General features: G+C 39.2%; 1 protein-coding gene and 1 long non-coding RNA gene across 5 annotated transcripts; one reads left to right on the top strand and one right to left on the bottom strand.

The window, feature by feature from the left end:
• Positions 1 to 6,010: 6,010 nt before the first annotated feature.
• Positions 6,011 to 19,938, bottom strand: DTWD1 (DTW domain containing 1). 4 transcript variants are annotated; one of them, XM_062629241.1, is made up of 6 exons: positions 19,788 to 19,866; positions 17,164 to 17,556; positions 15,973 to 16,116; positions 14,511 to 14,787; positions 11,600 to 11,844; positions 6,011 to 6,366 (listed from the first exon to the last, which is right to left on the bottom strand). In XM_062629241.1, exons 2-5 carry the CDS (start codon positions 17,437 to 17,439, stop codon positions 11,615 to 11,617), a joined length of 927 nt encoding a protein of 308 aa, XP_062485225.1. In that variant the 5' UTR covers positions 17,440 to 17,556; positions 19,788 to 19,866; the 3' UTR covers positions 6,011 to 6,366; positions 11,600 to 11,614. The 4 variants fall into 4 exon arrangements, with proteins under 4 accessions (XP_062485225.1, XP_062485238.1, XP_062485220.1 ...); XM_062629254.1 differs by lacking the exon at positions 6,011 to 6,366 and having other exon boundaries at positions 10,916 to 11,844; positions 17,164 to 17,445; positions 19,788 to 19,938; XM_062629236.1 differs by lacking the exon at positions 6,011 to 6,366 and having other exon boundaries at positions 10,916 to 11,844.
• Positions 16,197 to 18,641, top strand: LOC134169122 (uncharacterized). The gene is made up of 2 exons (XR_009966780.1): positions 16,197 to 16,392; positions 17,759 to 18,641. It is a non-coding gene; the product is annotated as an uncharacterized LOC134169122 (long non-coding RNA).
• Positions 19,939 to 21,794: the final 1,856 nt, after the last annotated feature.

Below are 21,794 nucleotides of genomic sequence, written 5' to 3'. Positions count from 1 at the left end.
TTGTTATGCAGATGAGAGTTGAGGTATTTGTGGTTCAGTTACTCAGTAGTAGGGTTTTCAACTTACCTGGGGTCTTGCATAACATTTCACTCTTCCTTTAACCACGCCAGACTCTTGTTTTGACTTAATTTGAATCTATCCAGTTTGTGCTTGTTATGTAAATACTAAAATTGTTAAATACCTCTTCCCTCCTTATATGCGACCTGTGTCTCATCTGATGTTAGCAGTTATACCATCCTGGGCTTTGCCCGTAAATACAGACCTCTAAGATCATGCCTAATCATCTCTGTTCCTATGTATATGGTCTGCTTCCGTGGAAGCTGGAGTATCCCGAGCTTCCCAGAAGAGTACCAGCTTTCTTTATTGTGAAATCCTAAGCCTGCCAAGTCACTTACTTGCAGACTACCTGAGTGCACACTATTAAAGCATTGCTGAGCTTCACCTTGACAAGTCTACTCTTCTTTGATGCCAGATTTTATCCTTGATTTTAAGTGTTGCAGGGCACAGATTTTGCTTTCTTGTCTGTTGCAGACTAGTGCTAAGTACTAACTGTTATTTTAGTGATGTACAAATATGCAAGAGACTTGGAAATATGCATTATGGACACTCAAAATACAATAAAAGCTAAGAAGGGATTGTAACAAATGTTTGGTCACAAAACACAAGGCTTTATTTCTTCTTTCCAGTGTTTGCAGTGAAACCGTTTGTTCAGATGTATTTAAAAAGTATAACATTTTTGTGACTTAGTGCCTACTTGTCACCTGTAAACCCATTTAATTTGGTGTCCTGGAGGTATGCAACATTAGTGAAAGCTGAATACTGATTGTGATGTAGTGATCTACAACCATAATTAGAGTTCTAATGAAAAAAGCTGCTTAACTACAAGTGTCACACCTGGTAACACAGCATAGATATTGGCAGGACTATGCCATGTGTGTGATGATACAGCACAGGGCACAAGGGCTGATCAAGACCCTAGACCTAAAACTGCACTGCTCTTCCTTTCATCACGTTTATGCCACTGGTCATATCCTAGAATTTTGAAGCTTTACTGTTGATATATATTCCAGCTATGATGTCAGACTTGCTGTTTATGATTAGCCCTCAATGAGCCTCACTTTATTATCTGTGAACCCTGCTTGGAATTTTTTCATATTAAAAACTAGCGAAGGTCTCTAGCACAGAGCTGAGGATACAGAGCATTTGGGTGCAAATCTTAGTTTACAACAAATAAATATGAGGTGAAGTCACTGAAGTTAGTCCCTCGTTGTGTTAATTCTCATAAAATAAAAAATATCTTGCTCTTCCTAAAAATGTGTAACCCAGCACTGCTGAGGCTTATGCAGGGTAGTTCACTCAGATTCCCCTAAGAATGGCAAGCTTTGGCAAATGTTCATTTTCAGCTTGCAACAATAACCAAAAAGGTTGTGCCACGCTATTTTAGAAGAGTTTAATTTCGGTAGGATAACTATAAATGGAAAACACTAACAGAGATGAGGAAACATTCAGTTTTCACACATCCCATCTACAGGACATCAGAGCCACTGAGTTGAAATGTGTCCGCTAAATCATTCTTCTTTCATTTTGCAAACAATCTGCAACAAATTGCAAGAAGTTATAGTGTTTTATGAATGCATGTGAGCAAAAGATTATGGTTCCAAGTATGTAGGCAAAAAGCCTTAAAGAAAACAATTTTTATGTACTGATTGCCTGAAGCTATTGAGAACTTGCTATGTAGGCGGTTGGTATGTCTTGCACTCTGCTGGAAGCTCAGGTGAGCCTAGGCTTTTTCTCCCCAACTTGTGGGTGTTACAAGCACTGTATATACCTACAGTTGTAATCAGGCAGACTTCTCCAGCTGACCCAAGAATACAGTTGGCTTCTTTCAGATGCAGCTGCATGAAGCCCTTAGCCAAATGGATGGGTCATCATGATGAGGGGCCTCTGAAAGGAGAGGGATATGGAAAAAGAGGGAGAGAACTGCCAAAGTGCCTCCCCCAGCAAAGCAGGCTGCTGTACAGAGCAATGTTAAGTGCTGTTGTTTTTGTGTAGTCACATTAAAAAAATCCAACAGAAAACACTCAAAGTCCTGGAAATTCATTGTTAGTCAAGATGTTTATATACTCTTCCCCTGAAGATTAAAGAAATTATTTTTAAAAGGGTCAGAGACTTTATTTGCTGTAAAATACTGAATTCCAAATAGAATGCAGCAGTGTTAAAAGCACCCACAGACAGACAGACTGACACACACACACACATACACATATCAGTGTTCAGAGTGTTAATGATTTGTGGTTTTAATTTTCACTTTTTTCTGTATAGGTTCTAAGTTTGGGAGTACGGCAAATCTTTCCTAATATATTCCATACTGCATAAGTAACGAAGGCTGTAACAGCTGTGATCATTTCTCTGGAGATGCGTATGATCTATAGCATCAGGAAGAAAGGCAAAAAATGGCTCTATACTGCCTCTAGGCTTCCCTCTCCTGAGGCAGCCAACTATTAAACCACAGCCTATGTAGGCCACTGACAGATAAGGATATTTTAATTTCAACAGCACCTCTTCAGATTTTTGTATCACCTTGCACTGGCTGTATTTCTTTTGCATAAAAATCTTCACTGCTTTATCTGTTTTAGAGCTGCTCTGCATTTCTGGACCCAGCTTAACAGGTGGGAGTCAAATGAGATTATTTTGTTCCAAGCAAATATGCAGATGATAGCTCATGAAGGAAGATTTACAAGCTAAATTGAATATCATGGGATCTTGAATTTACTACCTTTGAGAAGATTCCATCTCAAATCTTTTCAGCTGACAGTCTTAAAATGTTTCTCACTCACTGTCCATCCTGTAAACTCAGTCTGGGAAGGTAAGATGATGTATCCACCTTTCATAAATGACTGAAATAGCGGTAGCTTCATTGCTGTAATGAGGCTGATCTGCTTGCATTGTTGTATCTGATAGTTTGTTGACATTACATTTCCACGTATTATAGGAACTTGGCAGGGAAAACTAATATTTCTGTATTAGACTGCTTTTATTCCCCTTTTCTCAAAGTAGACCTATGGTTGGTTGTCTTTCACTTGGAGGCTGTTCTCTATGTAACAGTACACTAAATTCCTTTGGCTCATGCCTCTCAGTTACTTGGAGGCCTGTTGCAGAAGATATAAAAATCAGTTCTGTTACAGCCAGGACATCCTTGCCTTCTCTGGTTGCCAGGCTCCTGGGAGGCATAGCCAGCCCTGTTGTTAAAAAGGTTAACAGGAATGGGAGCTGGAATGTGATGCTGATTTTAATAAGGACTCTAGGAGACTGAACAGATGTACAGACCATTAAACTTGACTTCTCTGGGCAAACTGTGAGCAACTCTTAAAAAAAAGAATGAAAATTGCTAGGCACATGGGTGTGTTTGGCAGATGAGTCACTGGTGCTTTTGCAGATGTCACATTTAGATGTCACAGTAGTTTCTCCAGTAGTTCACCATTCACCAGCGCTGACTAGAAGGAACTATTGACAATTTTTAGAGGTATGTTCTACCATCTTAACCTAAGCTGTACAATTGCTTGCTCTACTGCAAGGCTAATTCCTGGACCTACAATGGACTGTCTGTAAATGGAATGCTCCTTGCATGCAGCTATGGAACTGGAACTGAACCAAATAGAGATTGTAGATTTGGACTGTAAGTGAGCAGTGTTGAAATAAACTACGTGGTACAACATAGTGGATATCATCCTCAGATTCCACATTTGTGCTGTATTTAGTGACCTCACTAGGGCCTTGCGTAAGACTGCCTCTAAATTATGGGAGTATTTATTTTCATGGTATCTTACACAGAGAATGCACAAAATTTTTTTAATAGTTTTTGTTTGTACATGTCACTGCCAAGATTTGATTCTAGGTTTGAAGATCAACAGATGGACCTAATTCTTTTAATTCAGATGAAACAACAAATTGTCATCATTTATTGTATGCTTGATTAATGCGCTTTGGTGTTGTCTTGATAACTTGAAGCAGTGGCTTTTCCTTTCATAGTAACACATTTTTTAATATATTTCCTTTTTGTTTCAGATACAGACTTGGCTCGGGTCACTGGTGCAAATGACATAGTGAACTCAGCAGCAGAGGAAAACCCTGATTCTGTTATTGCTAGCATGCCAATATTGGAACTCTGGAAAGTCAAAAAGGTACAAAAACCAATGGCAGAGATCAGTACAGTGTTACTTATGTTAATTTCTTGCAAGTGCCAACATGGAAACATCTAAACTGATGCTTCTAAAGATGAATACACATAGGCACCTGTGTAACTGAAAATGGCCACTGCCTATAAAGAGGGTAGAACTTTGCAGGGACCTACAAAGAGGAATCCTGGCCATTTCCGTAGGACCATACATATGTCAAACAGCTACAGTATTGAACATTACCTTGCCTGCTTGAATCTACCATGTTAGTTTGTATGGACTTCAAAAGTTTCAAGATTTCTTGTTTCTTACCCCATTATATTCCCCCCTCCCCAATGGATTCTCCTTTTAAAATGAAAAAAAAAAATAAAAATCAGGCTATGCCTATGTTAGAGATTATTCTGCATATAAGAGTTTGACAGTATAGTTTTGTTGGCAAATTTCCTGGCAACTGCTTCAGGCATTGGTTTTAAACCAGCTCCCCAGATCAAGTCAGCCACGTTCAAGGAAAAGTTGAAGCCTTTGGCAATGTAAAGGTCTTTTGCCAACGTAGTCATGACAAACAGAATGCAAGCATTTTTGTACTCTGAACCGCATAGGTATGCAGGTCGAAGCCAGTATTGTAACCACACTTAAATATGTTTTGAGGTTAAAAGAGCTAGTAAAGCAATCCAACTGTTTTAAGTACACTGAGGTGCTTTACATGTTTCTGATGATTGAAGCTGTATCAAGTTACTTCCTTGTCTGCTGTAAATATAAAAAAAAAAAAACCAACCCCAAACAAATCAACCCCAAAACCCCAAATCAGGCTCTGCAGCATTGATATGGCCCAAATGAAGCCTGTGAACAGAGAAAGTGAGATAGAATGTTTCAGCTGCATAGCCTAATCACTAGAAAATGCAGGTTCAGGTCAAATGGAATTCATGCTGCATTTGGCAAACAATTTAGTCATAAAACTGAAAGCCCCACCTACCCCCCCCCCCCCCCCCCCCGCGCGCGCGCGCGCGCGCGCGAATTTTGGAAGAAATAAAACATTCATGATGTTTTTGAAATATGTAATTTCTATGTAGCATTAAGCAGCAACCTTTGAAATTAAGTCTGTAGCTTGAACAAACTTTTTTTCTGGAACCCAAAGTATTGTTGTTCTGTAGAAAAGGCACTAAGGATAGATTATATTTAGACTTAGAAAGAGTCTGATTCTGTTCAATTCATTAGCATCTGTCTCCAAAGCAAATAGTTCCAGGAATTGTACTATAGCAGACCTTTAGGCTGTGAGGGTGGCATTCAAGTATGGTTTAAGAAAAAGACCCTCCAAAATTGAGTGCATCCTAGGAATGTTTTTTAGAATTCAATTTTTAATAGAGTAGAAGCAAGGTTTTCCATATGGAAGCCAGCCTGACTCATGATGATGAAAGCCTCAAGAGTCCTAAGTTTGTTCAGAAACCAGGACTGGTAGACATTAACAGATAGACATTGATATGGGAAGAGATTATATGCAATCATTGTTAATACCATGTCTGTTGAAGATGATACTGAGACATAAAATGCCACCAAAAAATGAAGAGTTAATATTATTTACCTCACAGACAACTTCTTTAATAAAAGTTACACATTATTCCAGATCATATGCACAAAAAAGTATTCTTATGGAATAAAGGCCAGGTCTAGCCTCACTTCGTTAGTACAGAAGGTATAAAATTCACAGATTAATAGGTTTACATGCTGTTGTTTGCCAGAAAAATACAATGTAATAAACACTAGCATAAACTGAGGAATTTATAAACTAATTGCATATTATTAATAAAACCCCAAAACATCAGAGAAACACTTGTCTCTGGTTTGGTTATTCTCTAGTAAATAATCAAAAGACAACAAAGAAATCATCATGTTGCATGATATACAGTATGAATTTTCCATCAAGGGCTGTATATGCGTATGTTCACTGTAGGTGTTCCTGCACACAATTACTTGGGGCAAATACATTTTCCTTCGTACCAGGGAGGCTGCACTCTTGCTCCTTTCTCCCCTTCTCTGCTGAACTAATGGTGGAGCATGATCCAAAGCACTTCCTCTGCGCAGGTGAGTCAGAATTTCTGTGTAGTTCAACACGCTCTGGAATTGTCTTTGCGGTTTTACAATTGTAGTTGTTTTGGAATAACCTTTTTACCCCTTTGGCCTCTTTTGACATGCCCTGTTAAGCCTGGATAGATGGATGAGGATGTGCTAAACTGTTTTAACAAATAATATTTTGGTGCTGCTTGGAAATGCAGAGAAAACATGATACTTTCAGACAGCAGCAAGGAACTACACTAGACTCATTAGCAACAATACTGGGAGTGGTGAAAAGGTATGAAATACTATTTGTTTTTTCCAGTGTATTGTTTGGAGGGATAATACAGCAGTTGTGCTGGTTAGTGGATCCAAATGTAACAAAACAATTTCTAGTCAAAGTATTCATCTGTGTACATTAAAAGGCACAGCTGTATGTCTCCATACAGGCTCAGCTGTATGGCTGTATCTAATTAGAATATACATTTGATCTGTACATATAACAGTTTAATCTTTAATTTTGTAAACTCTGATACCATGCTTTGATTTTCTTTGTATGTTCCGTAAGATAGAAACAGCATAAGAGAAAATCTTTGGCTTCTGACCTAATGCACTTATTGCTAGGATGAAGGTATATGTTACTGATACTTACACATACACATGTACTTCTATACAGCTCTTCTAGCCCTATTGTTGGAAAATTTTACCATGAGAACTGTTGAAGTAATAATACTCAACCTTTAGATTTCATGCTGAGTTCAACTGTGTAGAGATGTTAGTCGGAAATTAACTTTGTAGGTAAGGGAAGTGAAGCACACATGATGATAGGGTGAGCACCACTTGGGTATACTGGTGTGGAGCATTCTCTTCTGTTTGCTCTTCGGTGGTATGTTTCTAAACATCCTATTACAATACCAGTGGTCTGAAAAGTCAGCAGTAAAATGAGTTGATTTGAATGGGAGAACACCACCAGTAGTGCTAAAGTTATGCAAAAATTCCCTTTTCCAGTGAAGTGAAAATACAAAGTCTGTTTTGAGTTAGAGAAGTAGTTCCCACTTCTTGCTATGGGACTCATGAAGTACTTGTATTTTTTTTCTGACAGGTACTGGTGAAGAAACCACACCATAAGTTTAAAGTTTAATGTGATACATTACTTTTAAAATTCTACAGCGTCTCACTTCTCTTCAGAATCCATAAAATGGCAGCAATATCTTAACTTTCTCAACAGGCGTACAGGAAGAATGTAGTAAATTTTTCATATGAATGCTTACTTTGAATGGTGGCATTACTAAGTGTCACCAGTCAAAATCAACGTTCTAACTTACAACAGCATTGGAATTTTACTCAAATAATGTGTCTCAAGAAAAGGGATAACAGTTCAGGAACTATGGTGAATTGTTCAGTACATTGATGGGTGATCTCATAATCTGGTATCAATAGATCAGTAATTTACTGCCACATGATCTCTTCATCTTAGTGGGAAAGCTTTCCTGTTTTAACATTGCTGCAGTCACCATTAAGTTTTGTGTCACAAACCAAGTTTGAATTCAGCTGATGCTCAGCATTTTGGAATTCTTTGAGACAAGTTAATGGTGTGTATTAATGGCATTATAGTAAATGATAGGAAAGTAGTAGGAAGTTTTTCACACACACATGCCTCCCCTTATTTTGGTATTTTCAAAGACATGTATAGGTGGAATAGATTTTTGCATTCTTTTCTGTAATATTCATAAACTAAGTCATAGCATATAGACTGATTTTTAAAGCATTCCGGCAAAATACTGAAAGTCAGTGAGACAAGAACAGATTGCTGCATTAATTCTACAGTTGGGCCTGGAGGAGCCTCTGTGGAAAACCAGTTGGACTCAAACTATTAAAAATAAATAAAAAAGGCAAGAAGTAGTAAAGGATTTGAATCAGGTGCGATTACAAGTGCTTTGGAAGCTGCTTCTGTAGATTCCAAGTTGCCATCTCTTTTCAGTCTCAATATATCTTTACCCCACCCATGCACTGATATGATCCTCTATTCAACCTAGGCTTGGAACATTTGTACTACCTTCCAGGAAAAGAATTGTTTTTTTGCAGCTCCCTCTTATTCCTTTTGAGAAAAGGATTAAATAGTGCCTCTGACCAAACATACAGGCATGCTGAAGTGAAGCCACTTCATGCTCCTGGCCAAACAAAGAACAAAAATACCCACAATAAGCAAAAGCAGATGGCTTCAGTGGCAGGAAATGAATGAGCCAGACTGCAGGTAAAATAGTTCTCTGAGCACACTGCGGAGCTTTGTAATGACAGGTTCTTTGTTATCTGGGGCCTCCCCACAGGAGGCCAGATGTCTTCTGTTGTGAAAGGAGATAGATAGAGATGCTCTTCCTTTTCCTCCCCCTTTAACTTATGGCTGTTTAAGTTACTGCTAATGGAAGTAGAAGCCTGTTTACCTCCTTGCTCTCTGATGTTTTTGGAAACAGAAGAGATAGTTAGTGCAGGGGTATTCTGATATGAAAGAGAAGGCCCAGAACTGGCCTTTACCTCCCCATGACCTTCATTTTAAAGAACAGTGAGGTCAGTGCTGCTAATTGCACTTGAAAGGATTAACCACTTGATCGCTTTCATTTGGTGGAACAAAATTATTCTTCAATCTCAAAGCTGGAAAAATGTATCAACAGTTTTGAGACATTTTCAGTGTGAGGTGGAGGACTTGGCTGGTTTGGCTGCTTATACCAATACTGAAATTAAATAGAGGGTTTAAACATTTTTACATATGGGAGAGGAGGGAGAGCTACATCTGCTCAGAGCAGATCTGCAGCAGAAGTGACAATAACCTCCTTCCCGCCCTCACAAAAGGTTATCAGAGGAATATCAACAGACAATAATTAATGACAGATATTAGATGTGCCTCTGTCACTTGTGTAAGAATGACTCTTGCATTACACCGCAGTTGCACTGGAAGAAGAAGAATCTGAACCCAATTCTGGGACACAGTGTTCCAGATTTACAATCTTTTCTGTACGTTGATTTCACCTGAGAATTAAGACTAGTTTACTTTTGGGATAGATTCTTAGTTCCCATTGTTCAAATAAAGTGAGAGACACAAAACTTAAATTTGGAAACCATTCTTAACCTTGTGAAACTATTTTCCAAAAGTAACAAAGAACAGCTTATATAAGCTTTTATCTGACCTCTGCCTCTTAAATAAAAAAACATGTTTTCAGGGAAATGTGTCTTGGAAGTAACTCCCCCTCCTCCCCAGATTTTTCTCTCTGGTTCTTGTAAAACGTTAGGTCAGTGGGTTCATTTTATTTTTGTTTGTTTAAAGTGGGTGAAAGTTTCCTTCTCAAGCTATTGTACTTGTATGACTTAAAAAAAAAAATACAACAATCTTTGTTTAAGAAATACAAGAACAGATGGAAATGTCAAAAGACTATCAAAATTCATACCAAAGGAAATAGCATTAATCATTGTGGAAAGCTAAAATAGCCTCTCAATAGCAATAAGAACCAAATGAATAAGAAATGTGTTGCTTCAATAATAGAGACAGGACTGATGATTTTTCTCATTGCCTGGCACATGAACTCAATATGTATGTATATTTAAAAATGATGTTTCTCATTCTGACTTCAAGCCTGTGTTTCTCATGCTGCTGTTACAGTTCCCGCACATTTCACACACATATGTGTAACTTTTTGTAAATGGAACTGTGTTTTGGTTGTCCACTGAAATGCATTTTTATATGCATTCGTGAAGATAGGTATGACTTGCAGAGAGTGTATTTGTATGTTCTGTTTTAAACAATTAAAGAATCCTAGAATAGCATGGGTTGGAAGGGACATTATTCAAAGGTCATCTAGTTCAACCCCCCTGCAATAAGCATGGACATCTTCAACTAGATTAAGCTGCCCAACTGTTAATACTGCAGTATTAACTTTGATTTCAGTATCTTGAAGCATTAAAAAATCTCCTACAAATCTTTTGTTTGAGCCTGTATAAGCTGTGTCAGCATAAGATTTTCTGGTGCTATTTTTCAAGGCATTGTTTCTATGATCACAAGGGTGTGACAGGGCCCTCTTGGGGTACAGCTGATAAGCTAGGGCAATTTTTTGAGGAAAATACGCAACAAACTTCAAATTTCTTGTTTAAGGCATTATCTATTATCATTTTTCTGTGTCACTTTGACAAGATTTAGTGTTTTCTTAAGGAACGTGCTTCTGAGAATATTCATAAATATTTATCCATCTTACATTGTACCTCTAATGAAACATTCTTTTTTTGTCTTAAGACTGTAATTTTTACCAACTTGATTTTTTCTGGCAGAACATCCTAGCGTGATACAAATATATTCGTATAACTGCTTGTAAAGATACAGCTTAGGACTATTACCTCTGCCAGCATCAGCTACATGGTATAGCTTGGCAAAGTCACCCTTCTATAATTACATTCACATGTGATGACTCTGCCAGCAGTGCTACATATACCATCAAAACTTCCATCAGCATCAGACAATGTCTTATTTAGCTGTTCAAATTTGCACTATTACTGCAAAAGAAAAACACAGCAGATGGATAGTCTGCCTAAATTAAGGATGTCTTGTCGGAATTGTTGTAGGCAGAACAAGTATCTTCCCTACATTTTGTCTCTGCAAATTAATTTATCTTGAGTCCTGCAAAAATATCTGTTTCCAGACAAAAGTATGTGGCATCTGTAAAATTTTACTGTTCATGATATGCCACTGTGACATTTAAGTTAATGTTGCACAAAATGATAGTAACGAAAAAATTCTCCAGAAAGTATGTGAATGGTACTACAGAAATCATACACTATATAATGTTTAAAGAGAGCATTCTTTTCTATTACTAGGACAATTTTCCAGAGTTAGTCTCAAAAATACATAATTTATATTCTAGTCACTTAATGTGGTTTTTCATTTTGTATTGGCACACCCCCAGTTAAATACTATCCTAACAATTTCACTCAGCTTTTCATGTCATGAAAGTGAAATCAGTTTTACTGCATAAACCACAATGAAAATACCTGAAATAAAGTATTAATAACAATAAAAAGCTACCATGCTAATTGCTTTTCACAGTTAAGAGACATGACTCCTTATGGCAAGAGGGGCCAAGTCCTCCTATCCCCACCTCAGGAAATAATCTCACTGTGATGACACAACACTTAGCAAAGCCTGACTGGTTTCAAAGGAGTAATTCTTATCAGACTGCTCATCAGAGTAGTTCTACAACCTCAAGTGTAAAGGACATAAAATCTGTAGCTTACTTTCGGACAAATGCTTAACCATTATTAAGAGTACAGTCTATTTCCAGATTACATTTGTGCAGTTTATAATCATAAAAGAAATTAAATATAATGTAACTTACCTATAGATAGACATCTTACTCTTTTCCTGCACAACACTTGGCATTTTTAATCAATGTGTACATAAATGAAAAGAAAAAAAGCAGATTATCATATTGTCCTTTGTAGTTCTCTTTCAAAATCTCCTGATGATAGTCTACAAGGAAATAATAAATTGCTTCTATTGTGGAAAGGTATGTATCTGGCTTCCCCTTCTGATGACGCCAAAAGCAAGTTTTCCTTGTCTTCAACTCAATTTGCAGCAACCCTGTCAAGAAAAAAAGATGACATAGATTAGACAATGTGGATTGGTGGATGGGATGCCAAACAAGTTTTAAGTTTTGTTTTCTGACTTTGCTGTGAGCCTGCTCGATGCCTGCATGCATATAACTTCTCTTCCAGTACCTCAATTTCTTTTCTGTGAAATGGAGGCAGTAATTTTATTTTCCTTTGTGTACCACTTCGAAATTTGATGCGAAGGTGCTGTAAAGGCTAGTTTACAGTCCTCATCTCCAATTAAATTTGTAGGTTAATCCTCTCATTCATACAGGTTCATAGCCTTCAGCAAACTGCGTGGTCTGTTCAGATGGGAAGAGTGAAAACCACATATACAAAGTCTCATCAGTGTTCATAAAATTAATAAACTTCACTGTTTGCAATGCTAATAGCTTTCAGTGGAAAACAGAATGCCTCAGTTTTGCTGAACTGAGGAATATTTTGTAAGAGCTAGACACTTTTCATTTGTTCAAGTGACTGAAATCTCACAGGGATTACTCGGGAGTAAGTATAAGAGAATTTGGTCATTAATTTTATTAGAAACTAAAAGCATTCCCACTTGAGATGAAAGAACGAAATTTGGTCTCTGTATGGCACATGGAAATCTTTTATCTACTATAGTCTCTTAACTGTTTTATTATTCCGATGGATTTTAAATGTCTATCTTGTTTTTTATGTTCCTTAAGAAGCACACATTTAAATTCACCTTAATGTGTAATCACTTTGTAAACAGGATGGACAGCTGCATTATAAGAAACAGTTTATATACCCATCAAGGTGTATACCAGCATCAGCTTGTAAAGTTATTTCTTTCTGAACTGTTAAAATCAGATACTAAGTGTGCGTCATGGGACGGTTTATTAAAAGTAAAAGTAACTATGGTCTTAGGATTGCTTGGAAGTTACAAAGAAGTTTCAGTAAGATCCAAATTCAGGAGTGCAAACTGGCCTATAGCCCAGCACTTGTAATTCTGTACTTTTTACCTTCAAACTACATTTAATTCTTTCTAGTGAAATTGCAAGATGGATTTAGTTGTTTCCTTTGCAGTTAGGAATGTATGATATCTTGCATAGTAAAAGAAATTTCTCCAACAGCATTTAGGAAAAAAAAGAACAACCTAAACAGGAGATTCCATCATTGAATTTAAATGTTATTGTTGGCATTTTGGAACTAAAAATTCAAAGTAACAAAGGCTAATTATTACCTCTGATAATGCTTACATAAGTATCCTAAATAGTAATAGGAAACTTCATGTTTTCCTGAAGAGGTTTCAATACTTGAATTCTCAGACCTAACCAAAGTGAAATCTTCATCAAATTCAGCAATGTTCCCACCTTAACAGCAGTGAACTGAATTTAGGGGATAATTCCTCCAATGTAAACTCCCACCTACGTGTGGTCTGAATACAAACAACAGTCCATTGAAGGCAAGACTGCTGACACTGCTGAGCTTACTACAAATGCAGGATCAGTTCATTTCAAACACAGAATTTTAGGATTCTTTTTTTTAACAACAAAAAAAAAAATCAAAGGGGCTTAAGGGTTAGTGTTTTACTGAGCATGTTTCCATCATCTGTACTGTATCTATATAGCCAAAGGCAATGCTTTATTACAAATAGTGATCATTCATATCAAAGCTTACAGTATTAGGGAGATATTTGGTAACAGGATTTTAATTAGCCAATACATTATACTAACATGTGGGGTTCTTTAATAAGCTGACTAGACAGCAAAGCAACATTCATCCTGCATCTAAGCCTGTCAAGCAGGGTTTATGTATTACATATAAACTTGATAGCCTGCCTCCCAGCTAAGTGCACCTTTTTCACTAATGAAAGTAATTTCAAACTCCTACATACTTTAAACTCCTGGCTCTTGCTAAATTATCTTTTGTGGTTTTATTTAGAATACTTAAATGTAAACTTCTTGTAATGAACCTAAGACGAAAATCCTTTGCAGAATTACAAGTTTAGCTTTCAGCGATGGGAGGGTGTGGAGGGCAAGCAGGCATTCCCTTTTTGTCTGGAAAGTGATGAGGTCTTTGAAATTACCATGGAACAAAGAACTCTACTAGAAAAAGTAACCAAGCCATGCATAACAGGGCTTTCAGCAACCTGGTCCAGTGGAAGGTGTCCCTGCCCATGGCAGGGGGGTTGGAACAAGTGTTCTGTAAGGTTCCTTTCAACCCAAACCATTCTACAACATACTTGCACCCTAGATCCCTCATTCACCTTCTAGTGGCCTGCCTGCCCCTAATGTGTATAGAAATGTTTCCTGGGTCTCCTGAGAAAGCAGATAGCCATCTGCAAAGGAAATCTTTCTGGCTTCCTTCAGAGGCCATTCAAACTACTGTTCTGCTGTCTAAGATGACACCTTCCATTCTGTCAGATGGAGGAAACTTGTTTCAATGGAGAAGTGAGAAAATCAGTGTAAATGCTCTCTTAATACTAGTCTTACCATTGTGTGAAACAAATTATAGGACACCAAAAATAACTGAATCTTTGGCTACAGCACTGAAATAGGCTGTTGAAGCTCTCACATATATTCAGATACAAGGTTAGGCATATGCTTATCATACTCAGGTCTGTTAGAGATGTGTATTTCCCTTAATTGTTTCTGTAGCAAAAACATCTCAATATCAACTTTTTTTTTTTTTTACCTTGAAGTCGTTCATCAGTTATTATTTTGTTAGTTTGATTCCAGGTACTGTCGATAAATATTATTTTCTTCAGCCTAGTGCCTTCATTCCCATTGGTTGAGATGCATTCATTTAGATTTTTTTCTTCTTCTTTAGGTTCTAGTTTTGCTTGCTTAAGAAATGGTTCTCTGGAACAGTCATTATCATTCGCACAAGTGCCTTTCTTAACATACTTTTGGAGATGGAAAGCAATATCTTTTACTGAAATTGAATTGGGACCAGGAAATATAAGTGCTATCTAAACAAAGAAAAAGAAATGTGAATGTTAGCAAAATCTAATGAAACACCAGGAATTGTTTCATTAAAGAACAGAGATTTTCTACCCCCATCCACGAACATTTAAGTCAGGACAAGATGAAAAAGTATCTCATAAAAAATATTTTATTGTCTAAAAGGATAAAAGACTGTTAAAACAATGAATACTTGTTAGAGATCTTTGGATATCACCTCCATGCTTCTACTACCAATTCTAATACTTCGTAAATAACAGCTTTTTCATCCTAGATAATGGTGTCAGCCCTGAGAAAATTCAGATTTCACCTGTCATTGCCATGTGTGGAGCAGGAAGGCCATAAAAAATAGTTTCACATTTTATTCATGAGTCTTGGTTAAGAAGAAAAAAATCTCTTCTGCCCTTGTGTCTATTGCAGGTCCCACAAGTATCTTGTATGAAAAAGACCAGTGATGGCCTTAGTGTTTTTTTCAGTTGCTTACTGCAGCGTTCAGAATCTGTGACTTGGAAAGGCTGGACAATATAAAGTTACTGCAGTATCTTCCCTGTTCCTCATTCTGGCTTTTTAGCTTCCTACCTCTTTGCCACCTCTGCTTTCCTTGAAGAAAATAATGTGTATATGAGATACGTATCTTTTCTTCTTCATGTAGTCAAACATTATAATTACATCAAATGTGTAAATTTCAGATTAATCACACTATTTAAATGAGCATAGCTCAAATTTTCAGGCTCTGTCCTGACTGAAGTAGGCATTTTAGGTTTTCTCTGAAATAGGGAATGTTAAAAATTTAAAAGAAATTTAAATACTGCAGCTGCTGAATAGGGTGAGCACAACAAGTAACTGCTATTCAACTGGCTCTAAGTTGAATACTTTCATGTGTTTGTGAAAATATGTTTGGGCAAAGTATTTCTTATGGTACACAGTGAATCAAACTATATGTTATCTAAGGTGGCAAATACAGGACATTCAAGGTGGTTAAGTAGTACTATGGTTTTTATAAGCTTTGTAAGACACTCCATAACCACTGTATATTTTGAGAGAGTGCAAGATAAGAGTGGACTGGATTAACAGAACAGTGCTTCCCTCCCACTCCTATCCAGCACAGTCCAGTACCACTACAGGAGGAAGTTCAGAAGATTCCTCTGCATCTCCCCAGCACAAAGCCCAGATATCTATATGGAATTTCTTACTTCATGTCTTTTTTCTTCGTATTCTGGAATGCAGGGGTATTTATATATTGTAACATCATCAGGTGCCAGGAGCTTAGCATGCACAGCAGTGCTTTTGCCATCTGTTTCATTTGGGTGTTTAATGATGTCAATCTTCAAAGGTAACTACAGTAAAAAGAAAATAAATAAGCAATTATTTATGACCATATATGCAGGTACAAACTTTTATGCAAGATCCAGCAGAAATCCCTATGGACATGTAATTAAGAAATATTTGACAATTTCTGACAATATTTTTAACAGGTTTAGAACTAAACCAGAGACAAGTGACATGAAGCACCTGTTACATTCAGTTCATCTAGATACTTGAGCAAGCAATTAATGCAATTTGGAATGCTGCAGGACTAGTGTGATAAAACATTTAGGAATAGTATCTCTAAGGTAAATAATATGTGGTCTTGATTTGATCAGTATAATGGTTGTAAATACGAATGCTTATCTGTGTTAGATATTCACCTCATTGCAAAAATGGCTGTTTCAATGAAAATGCACTTACTTAAATACACTAGGTCAAATTTCCAAAGTACTCCTAAAATATGTATTTTCATGATGCATTCAAACTACAGAGTGTCTTCAAAATGCATTTTAGTTCCTAGGTGATTCTGCAAAATGTCAGTCCTCTGATGATTTATCCAAGTACTTTAGCTGAAAGGCATTAGGCTTTTTAGTCTTTATTTGTGTTATCTGAATTATACAACCATGACATTTAGGAATGCCTTTTAGCTCACATTTCCATTTTATGTAAAATTTCTATGGACAGAAATTATGGACAAATCATTTTTTGTTCCCAATGTGCTCTGTTCTGGCCAGAGTTCTTAGACACTGAAGAATGAAGGTAAGAGCACTGTACAGAAACTTTTGAGAACTAAGTGAAAACAACCATTTGCACAAGAAGCTGAGTGATTCAGCATACCTTCCCATCCAGCAGATATGTAAATGAGGATTGGAACACTGTCAGTGTTTGTACACATAATTCCTCACATAAGAAGAATTTTACCTAACTGTAGCTTACAGCTGTACTTAATAGCTGTGTTCAGGATGAACATCCTTACTGAATTAATCAGAAATGAAACATCCACAGACAGACTGTTCTCCATTCCTAGTAACTAAAAGGCACAAGAACATTATAAAAAATCTGTATGAAATATTAACCTTCACAGTTGGAATTTCTTTGGTAGGGACAGTTTCAACAGGAACAAAGCATGTATAACAATAAAACATCCTTGAGCTACTGCATCGAGGACATTTTGATCTCCCACTCTTCTTTGCCTTTTCAAGTACTTCCTGCGATGCAAGCTGTAGCTGTTGAAGTGGGTTATCTTGAAACGATGATGGAGCCTGCAGTTCTACACTTTTCAAACATTCAGAATTTCTTCTTGGTTCTTGAGAGTTTTCTTCATTTACCAGTGTAGGTGAATTTAAAGACATGGTTAGCTGAAACAGACAGTATGCTGCTGCTGTTAAATAAAATCTGTGAACTAATTTATTAGAAATGATTCTGTATGATCCAGTTTAGCAAAAAATACTCATCAAAGAAGGTATTTCCTGTTAACAGAAAGAAACACAAAATCATCTGATTCAGTTGTTATAGCACAAGAACTCCAAACAGATTTCAGGAGAGTATGAGATAAATGGCTAGAAGGAACTCGAGATCTGTATTCTTAATGCACATATGTGCACATTCATCATTTCACTGAGGCAAATTCTCCCACTCAACCTGTGCAGAACTACTTTTTTCCTTTAGTAGGATCACTGTCTAAAAGCTTGTGAAAACACTGGTAGACACCATTTACCTGGATGAATAGTCCCATTAGTCTTCAGCATGACTACTGACAATGAATTAAATGTCTACAGGATAGAAATTTGTAAGAGATAATTGCACAAAATCAGATTTCTGTCCTGAATTTTAGTGTGTGTGGGCAAATCAAACGACCTGAATGAAATCCCTGATGACAGAACTTTGTGAGATAAAAGAAATCTTCCAGGAGCAAGGTTTGAGGCTGAAAAATTAAGTCTTAAGAGCTAAAACACTGCTTTGGTGCTCCATATACCAGAAAGTAAGTGCTGACCCAGTCTAGGCTCATTCTGCAACTTCGTATTTATTGAGTAACGTTTTTTATTTCAGGCTTTCTGCAGGACAGATGTTGTCTCATCCTTTGCAGCTGGCATAAAATTTTCACTGTGTACTCTCAGTAATGTTCTGGAAACCTGACCGTATGCCCATACCCGATCCAGCCAGAATTAGCACTGCTGTGTGCAGAAGCTCACAGGCACAGTTTTAGCAGAACCCTTCTGACTAGATCACTCTCTGGTCTTAAAAGCAGTTCCCAGGCAGGAGCCTGCACAGCCTGCAGTAGTTATAAACTGCCTTTTGCACTCTGTGCTGCATCACTTGAAATGAAAGAAGTCATTCTCAGTATTTACTTTCAGCTAATTTAGGTTTACTTTTTCATGTCAGGGATCACACTTGTGAAATGATGTAACAAACCAGTCATGTTTTACAAAAACAAACAAACAATAATTTCTGAGATGTGATCCAAAATTAAGTGTTTAAATAAAACCAAGTGTAATTTAATTGAGAAATAACAAAACCAAAACACACTAACTTTCCAATAAAAATTTAAAATTAATCCCAGAAATATTAAGTTGTTTTTTCTTGTAAAATTAAATACTCATGCATGCTATGATACCTTCCTCTCCTCTGCTGCCAAGCTCTAACTTTTGAAAGGTCAGGGGTGTCCATTCAAATTAGCATAAAATCTAATATGCATACAACTTTTATAGTGCAACTTGCTCTCACGTATCTCTTAGATAAAGCAAATATACCCAACATCTCATGTTTCCACACAGAGCAAAGACAGTGAGAGGCCCTGTAATTTGGCATGCGTTCCCAGCCTGCTTCTTTTCCGTATAATGTCTTAAGGCACTGTGTTCGACACCCCAAAGCACTTTATTGATATATGCTGCACTAACGGCACAAGAAAACTTTTGTAGTCTCAAAAGAGCAGCTGTTCACAGTTACAGCAGCGTATGTTCAGTTTACTTTTCAAAAGAAGACAACAATGGAGTTTACAATTTTAAGACTGTAAATAACATCTACACCTGATCTCCGAAACCCCGACACATCGCTGCCGCTGCACAGGGCCCTCTGCATTCCAACTGCAATCCTAAAACAACTTAAAAATCTCAGCCGGGACAAAGTGATTTTCTGTCAAGCTCATGAAGTGCCAGAAAACGCTCATCCCGGTTACTGCCGGGTGCTCACGCACCTCTGCTCGCTCCTGTCTGCTGAGCACTGCGGAAGCAGCACGGTTAGGTCCAGTTGTGGGTAGACAGCTTCTGGGGCACACCGCCCATGCCCTCAACACTGACCCAGGGGTTCCGACAACATACAGGACTGGGGCTTTCTGCAGCAAGGAAGCGGCGGAGCTGCACAAAGCAGGCAGTAGGAAATGCACCGGTACTCTGAAGAGCGCAGCCCTCCGCTGCTGGGACCTCTCCCGGAAACAACAAAGCACTTCTGCCCCGGCACGCCTGCATGGCCCTGTCCCCGTCTCCCGGAGGCACCAAGGCCTTTGTGGGCCCAGTGGAGGCCACAGTGGCAGTGTGGGGCCGCCTCCCCCCGCGCAGAGAGCGGCCAGGCCGCCTCGGGGCCCCGCCCGCCAAAGCGGCGGTGCCTCCGCGATGCGCTCCCTCGGCTCTCCTCCCCGCCGTGGCCTCGCCGCCCTCGCGGTGGGGCGGGAGAGCTCCGCACCCGCTCAGGCTCCGCTCCTCACCCGCTCCCTCTGGTCCGGCCCCTCCGCGGGCCGGCGCTCGCCGCAGAGGAGTGCCCAGCTCTTCCGCGGCCCTCGCAGCCCCCGGAACGAAAGTGTTGGGCTCGGCCACCGCGGGAAGGAGGGGACCGGAAGAGCGGGCGCGGAGGAGCGCCGTTCGGCGGGAACAGTTGCTAGGGGCCCTTAGTGACAGCGCGTGCGGAGCGGGAGGCAGCGCGTGCCGGCTGCGGCCGCTGAGGAGGCGCGTGGCGTGCCCACGCGACAGGCAGGCAGGCGTTGACTGACTGGCACTGACTGACGGACATTGACACTGACAGACTGACACTGACACTGACAGACTGACTAACATTGACACTGACAGACACTGACTGACACTGACAGACTGACTGACATTGACACTGACTGGCACTGACTGACGGACATTGACACTGACAGACTTGACACTGACACAGACTGACTAACATTGACACTGACAGACTGACACTGACTGACACTGACAGACTGACACTGACACTGACTGACTGACATAGACTGACACTGACTGGCACTGACTGACACTGACTGACTGACACTGACTGACTGACACTGACAGACACTGACTGACACTGACACTGACTGACACTGACACTGACAGACTGACACTGACTGACAGACACTGACAGACTGACATTGACTGACACTGACTGACTATTGACTGAGTGACACTGACAGACTGACTGGCATGGACTGACTGATATTGACAGACTGACTGACACTGGCTGACACTGATTGACACTGACTGACATTGACTTTGACTGACTGACACTGATTGACACTAACACTGACTGACTGACACTGACTGACATTGACTGACACTGACTGACACTGACTGACATTGACTGACACTGACTGACTTTGATACTGACTGACACTGACTGACATTGACTGACTGACATTGACTGACACTGACAGACTGACATTGACTGACTGACTGACGCTGACAGACTGACATTGACTGACACTGACAGACTGACATTGACTGACTGACACTGACTGGCACTGACATTGACTGACTGACAGACACTGACAGACTGACTGACTGACTGAGGGGTCCCAGGGCCCTTCTCCACTGCAGGATGTCCTCCCCCACACGCCTCCGTGGCCAGCAGTCTGGCGACAGCTTGGTGTGACCCCGATAGATGAAGGACATGTCAGAGCACCCCGAGGCAGGGACTCCCTCCTTAGGGACCTGCTCTGGTGTTGGGTTTTATGTTTATTTGAGGGCATCTGGCCCCGAACCGGCTCTTTCACGTGTTGTGTGACAAAAATCTGAACAGAGAGCACATCCCGTTGCCTGAAGGTTGAAATCCCCCCTGTTCCCTCCCAGGTTTTCTCAGCCCGTGTGAAACATCTCCTCAGGCGTTTCCTCCGGGCGGTGGCAGCACCCGGCGGGTCTGTCTGCCTTGTAGAAGCACCTGGAACCCGCTGTGCTGGGATCTGAGAGGTTTGCTTCATGCCCTTGTTAACTCTGGGGAAGCTAGGTAGGATTTCTTTACCTGTATTTTTTCCCCGTACCTATTAGTATTCTTGCTGCATAGTTATGGCTGACTTCAGGAGCTGTTAGTATACTGTGTTAGTATATTCCTTTCTTGTTTTGCAGCTCTCCCTAAATAGTGCGTGGGATCTTTTCTGCAGAATTCCTTGGCCTGCCTGAGGATGCTGCTCTACGGTAGCATTTACCCAATATTCAGTGTTCAGTAACTCCATTTTTAGGTTGAAGTAGCTAAACTAAACCAGCAATTTTGGTATAGAGAATATTTCTCTCAACTCAGTGAATTGAAGTCTGTGATATATTAGTTGTAATAGCCTTAGGGGGGAAAGTTGACATTGTAGGGAGACTTTATGCCAAACTTTGATCTCAATTACACCCCCAAAACCTCACTGACTTCAGTGGTTTTACATTTGGAGCAGAGGATTTCTACCAGCATTCTGTTGTTGTTTGTTTTGTTTTGACTTGCTCAGTTTTTCATG

This window comes from Pezoporus occidentalis, unplaced genomic scaffold (genome assembly GCF_034315485.1).
Source record: "Pezoporus occidentalis ecotype Australia unplaced genomic scaffold, CSIRO_AGI_Poc_V1 ctg11, whole genome shotgun sequence".
Classification (NCBI taxonomy): Eukaryota; Metazoa; Chordata; class Aves; order Psittaciformes; family Psittacidae; genus Pezoporus; species Pezoporus occidentalis.
Note: the sequence above shows the minus strand (reverse complement) of the source record. Positions and strands in the feature narration are given on the sequence as shown.

Bases quoted from the DNA above. Each gene is read 5' to 3' on its own strand.
- DTWD1 (XM_062629254.1), bottom strand. From the start codon at position 17,439: ATGTCTTTAAATTCACCTACACTGGTAAATGAAGAAAACTCTCAAGAA. The intron at 16,117-17,163 runs GTTAATATTTCA...TTTTTACTGTAG, and splicing joins AAGAAATTCCAACTGTGAAG to TTACCTTTGAAGATTGACAT. The intron at 11,845-14,510 runs GTAAAAAAAAAA...TTTTCTTGACAG, and splicing joins AACTGATGAACGACTTCAAG to GGTTGCTGCAAATTGAGTTG.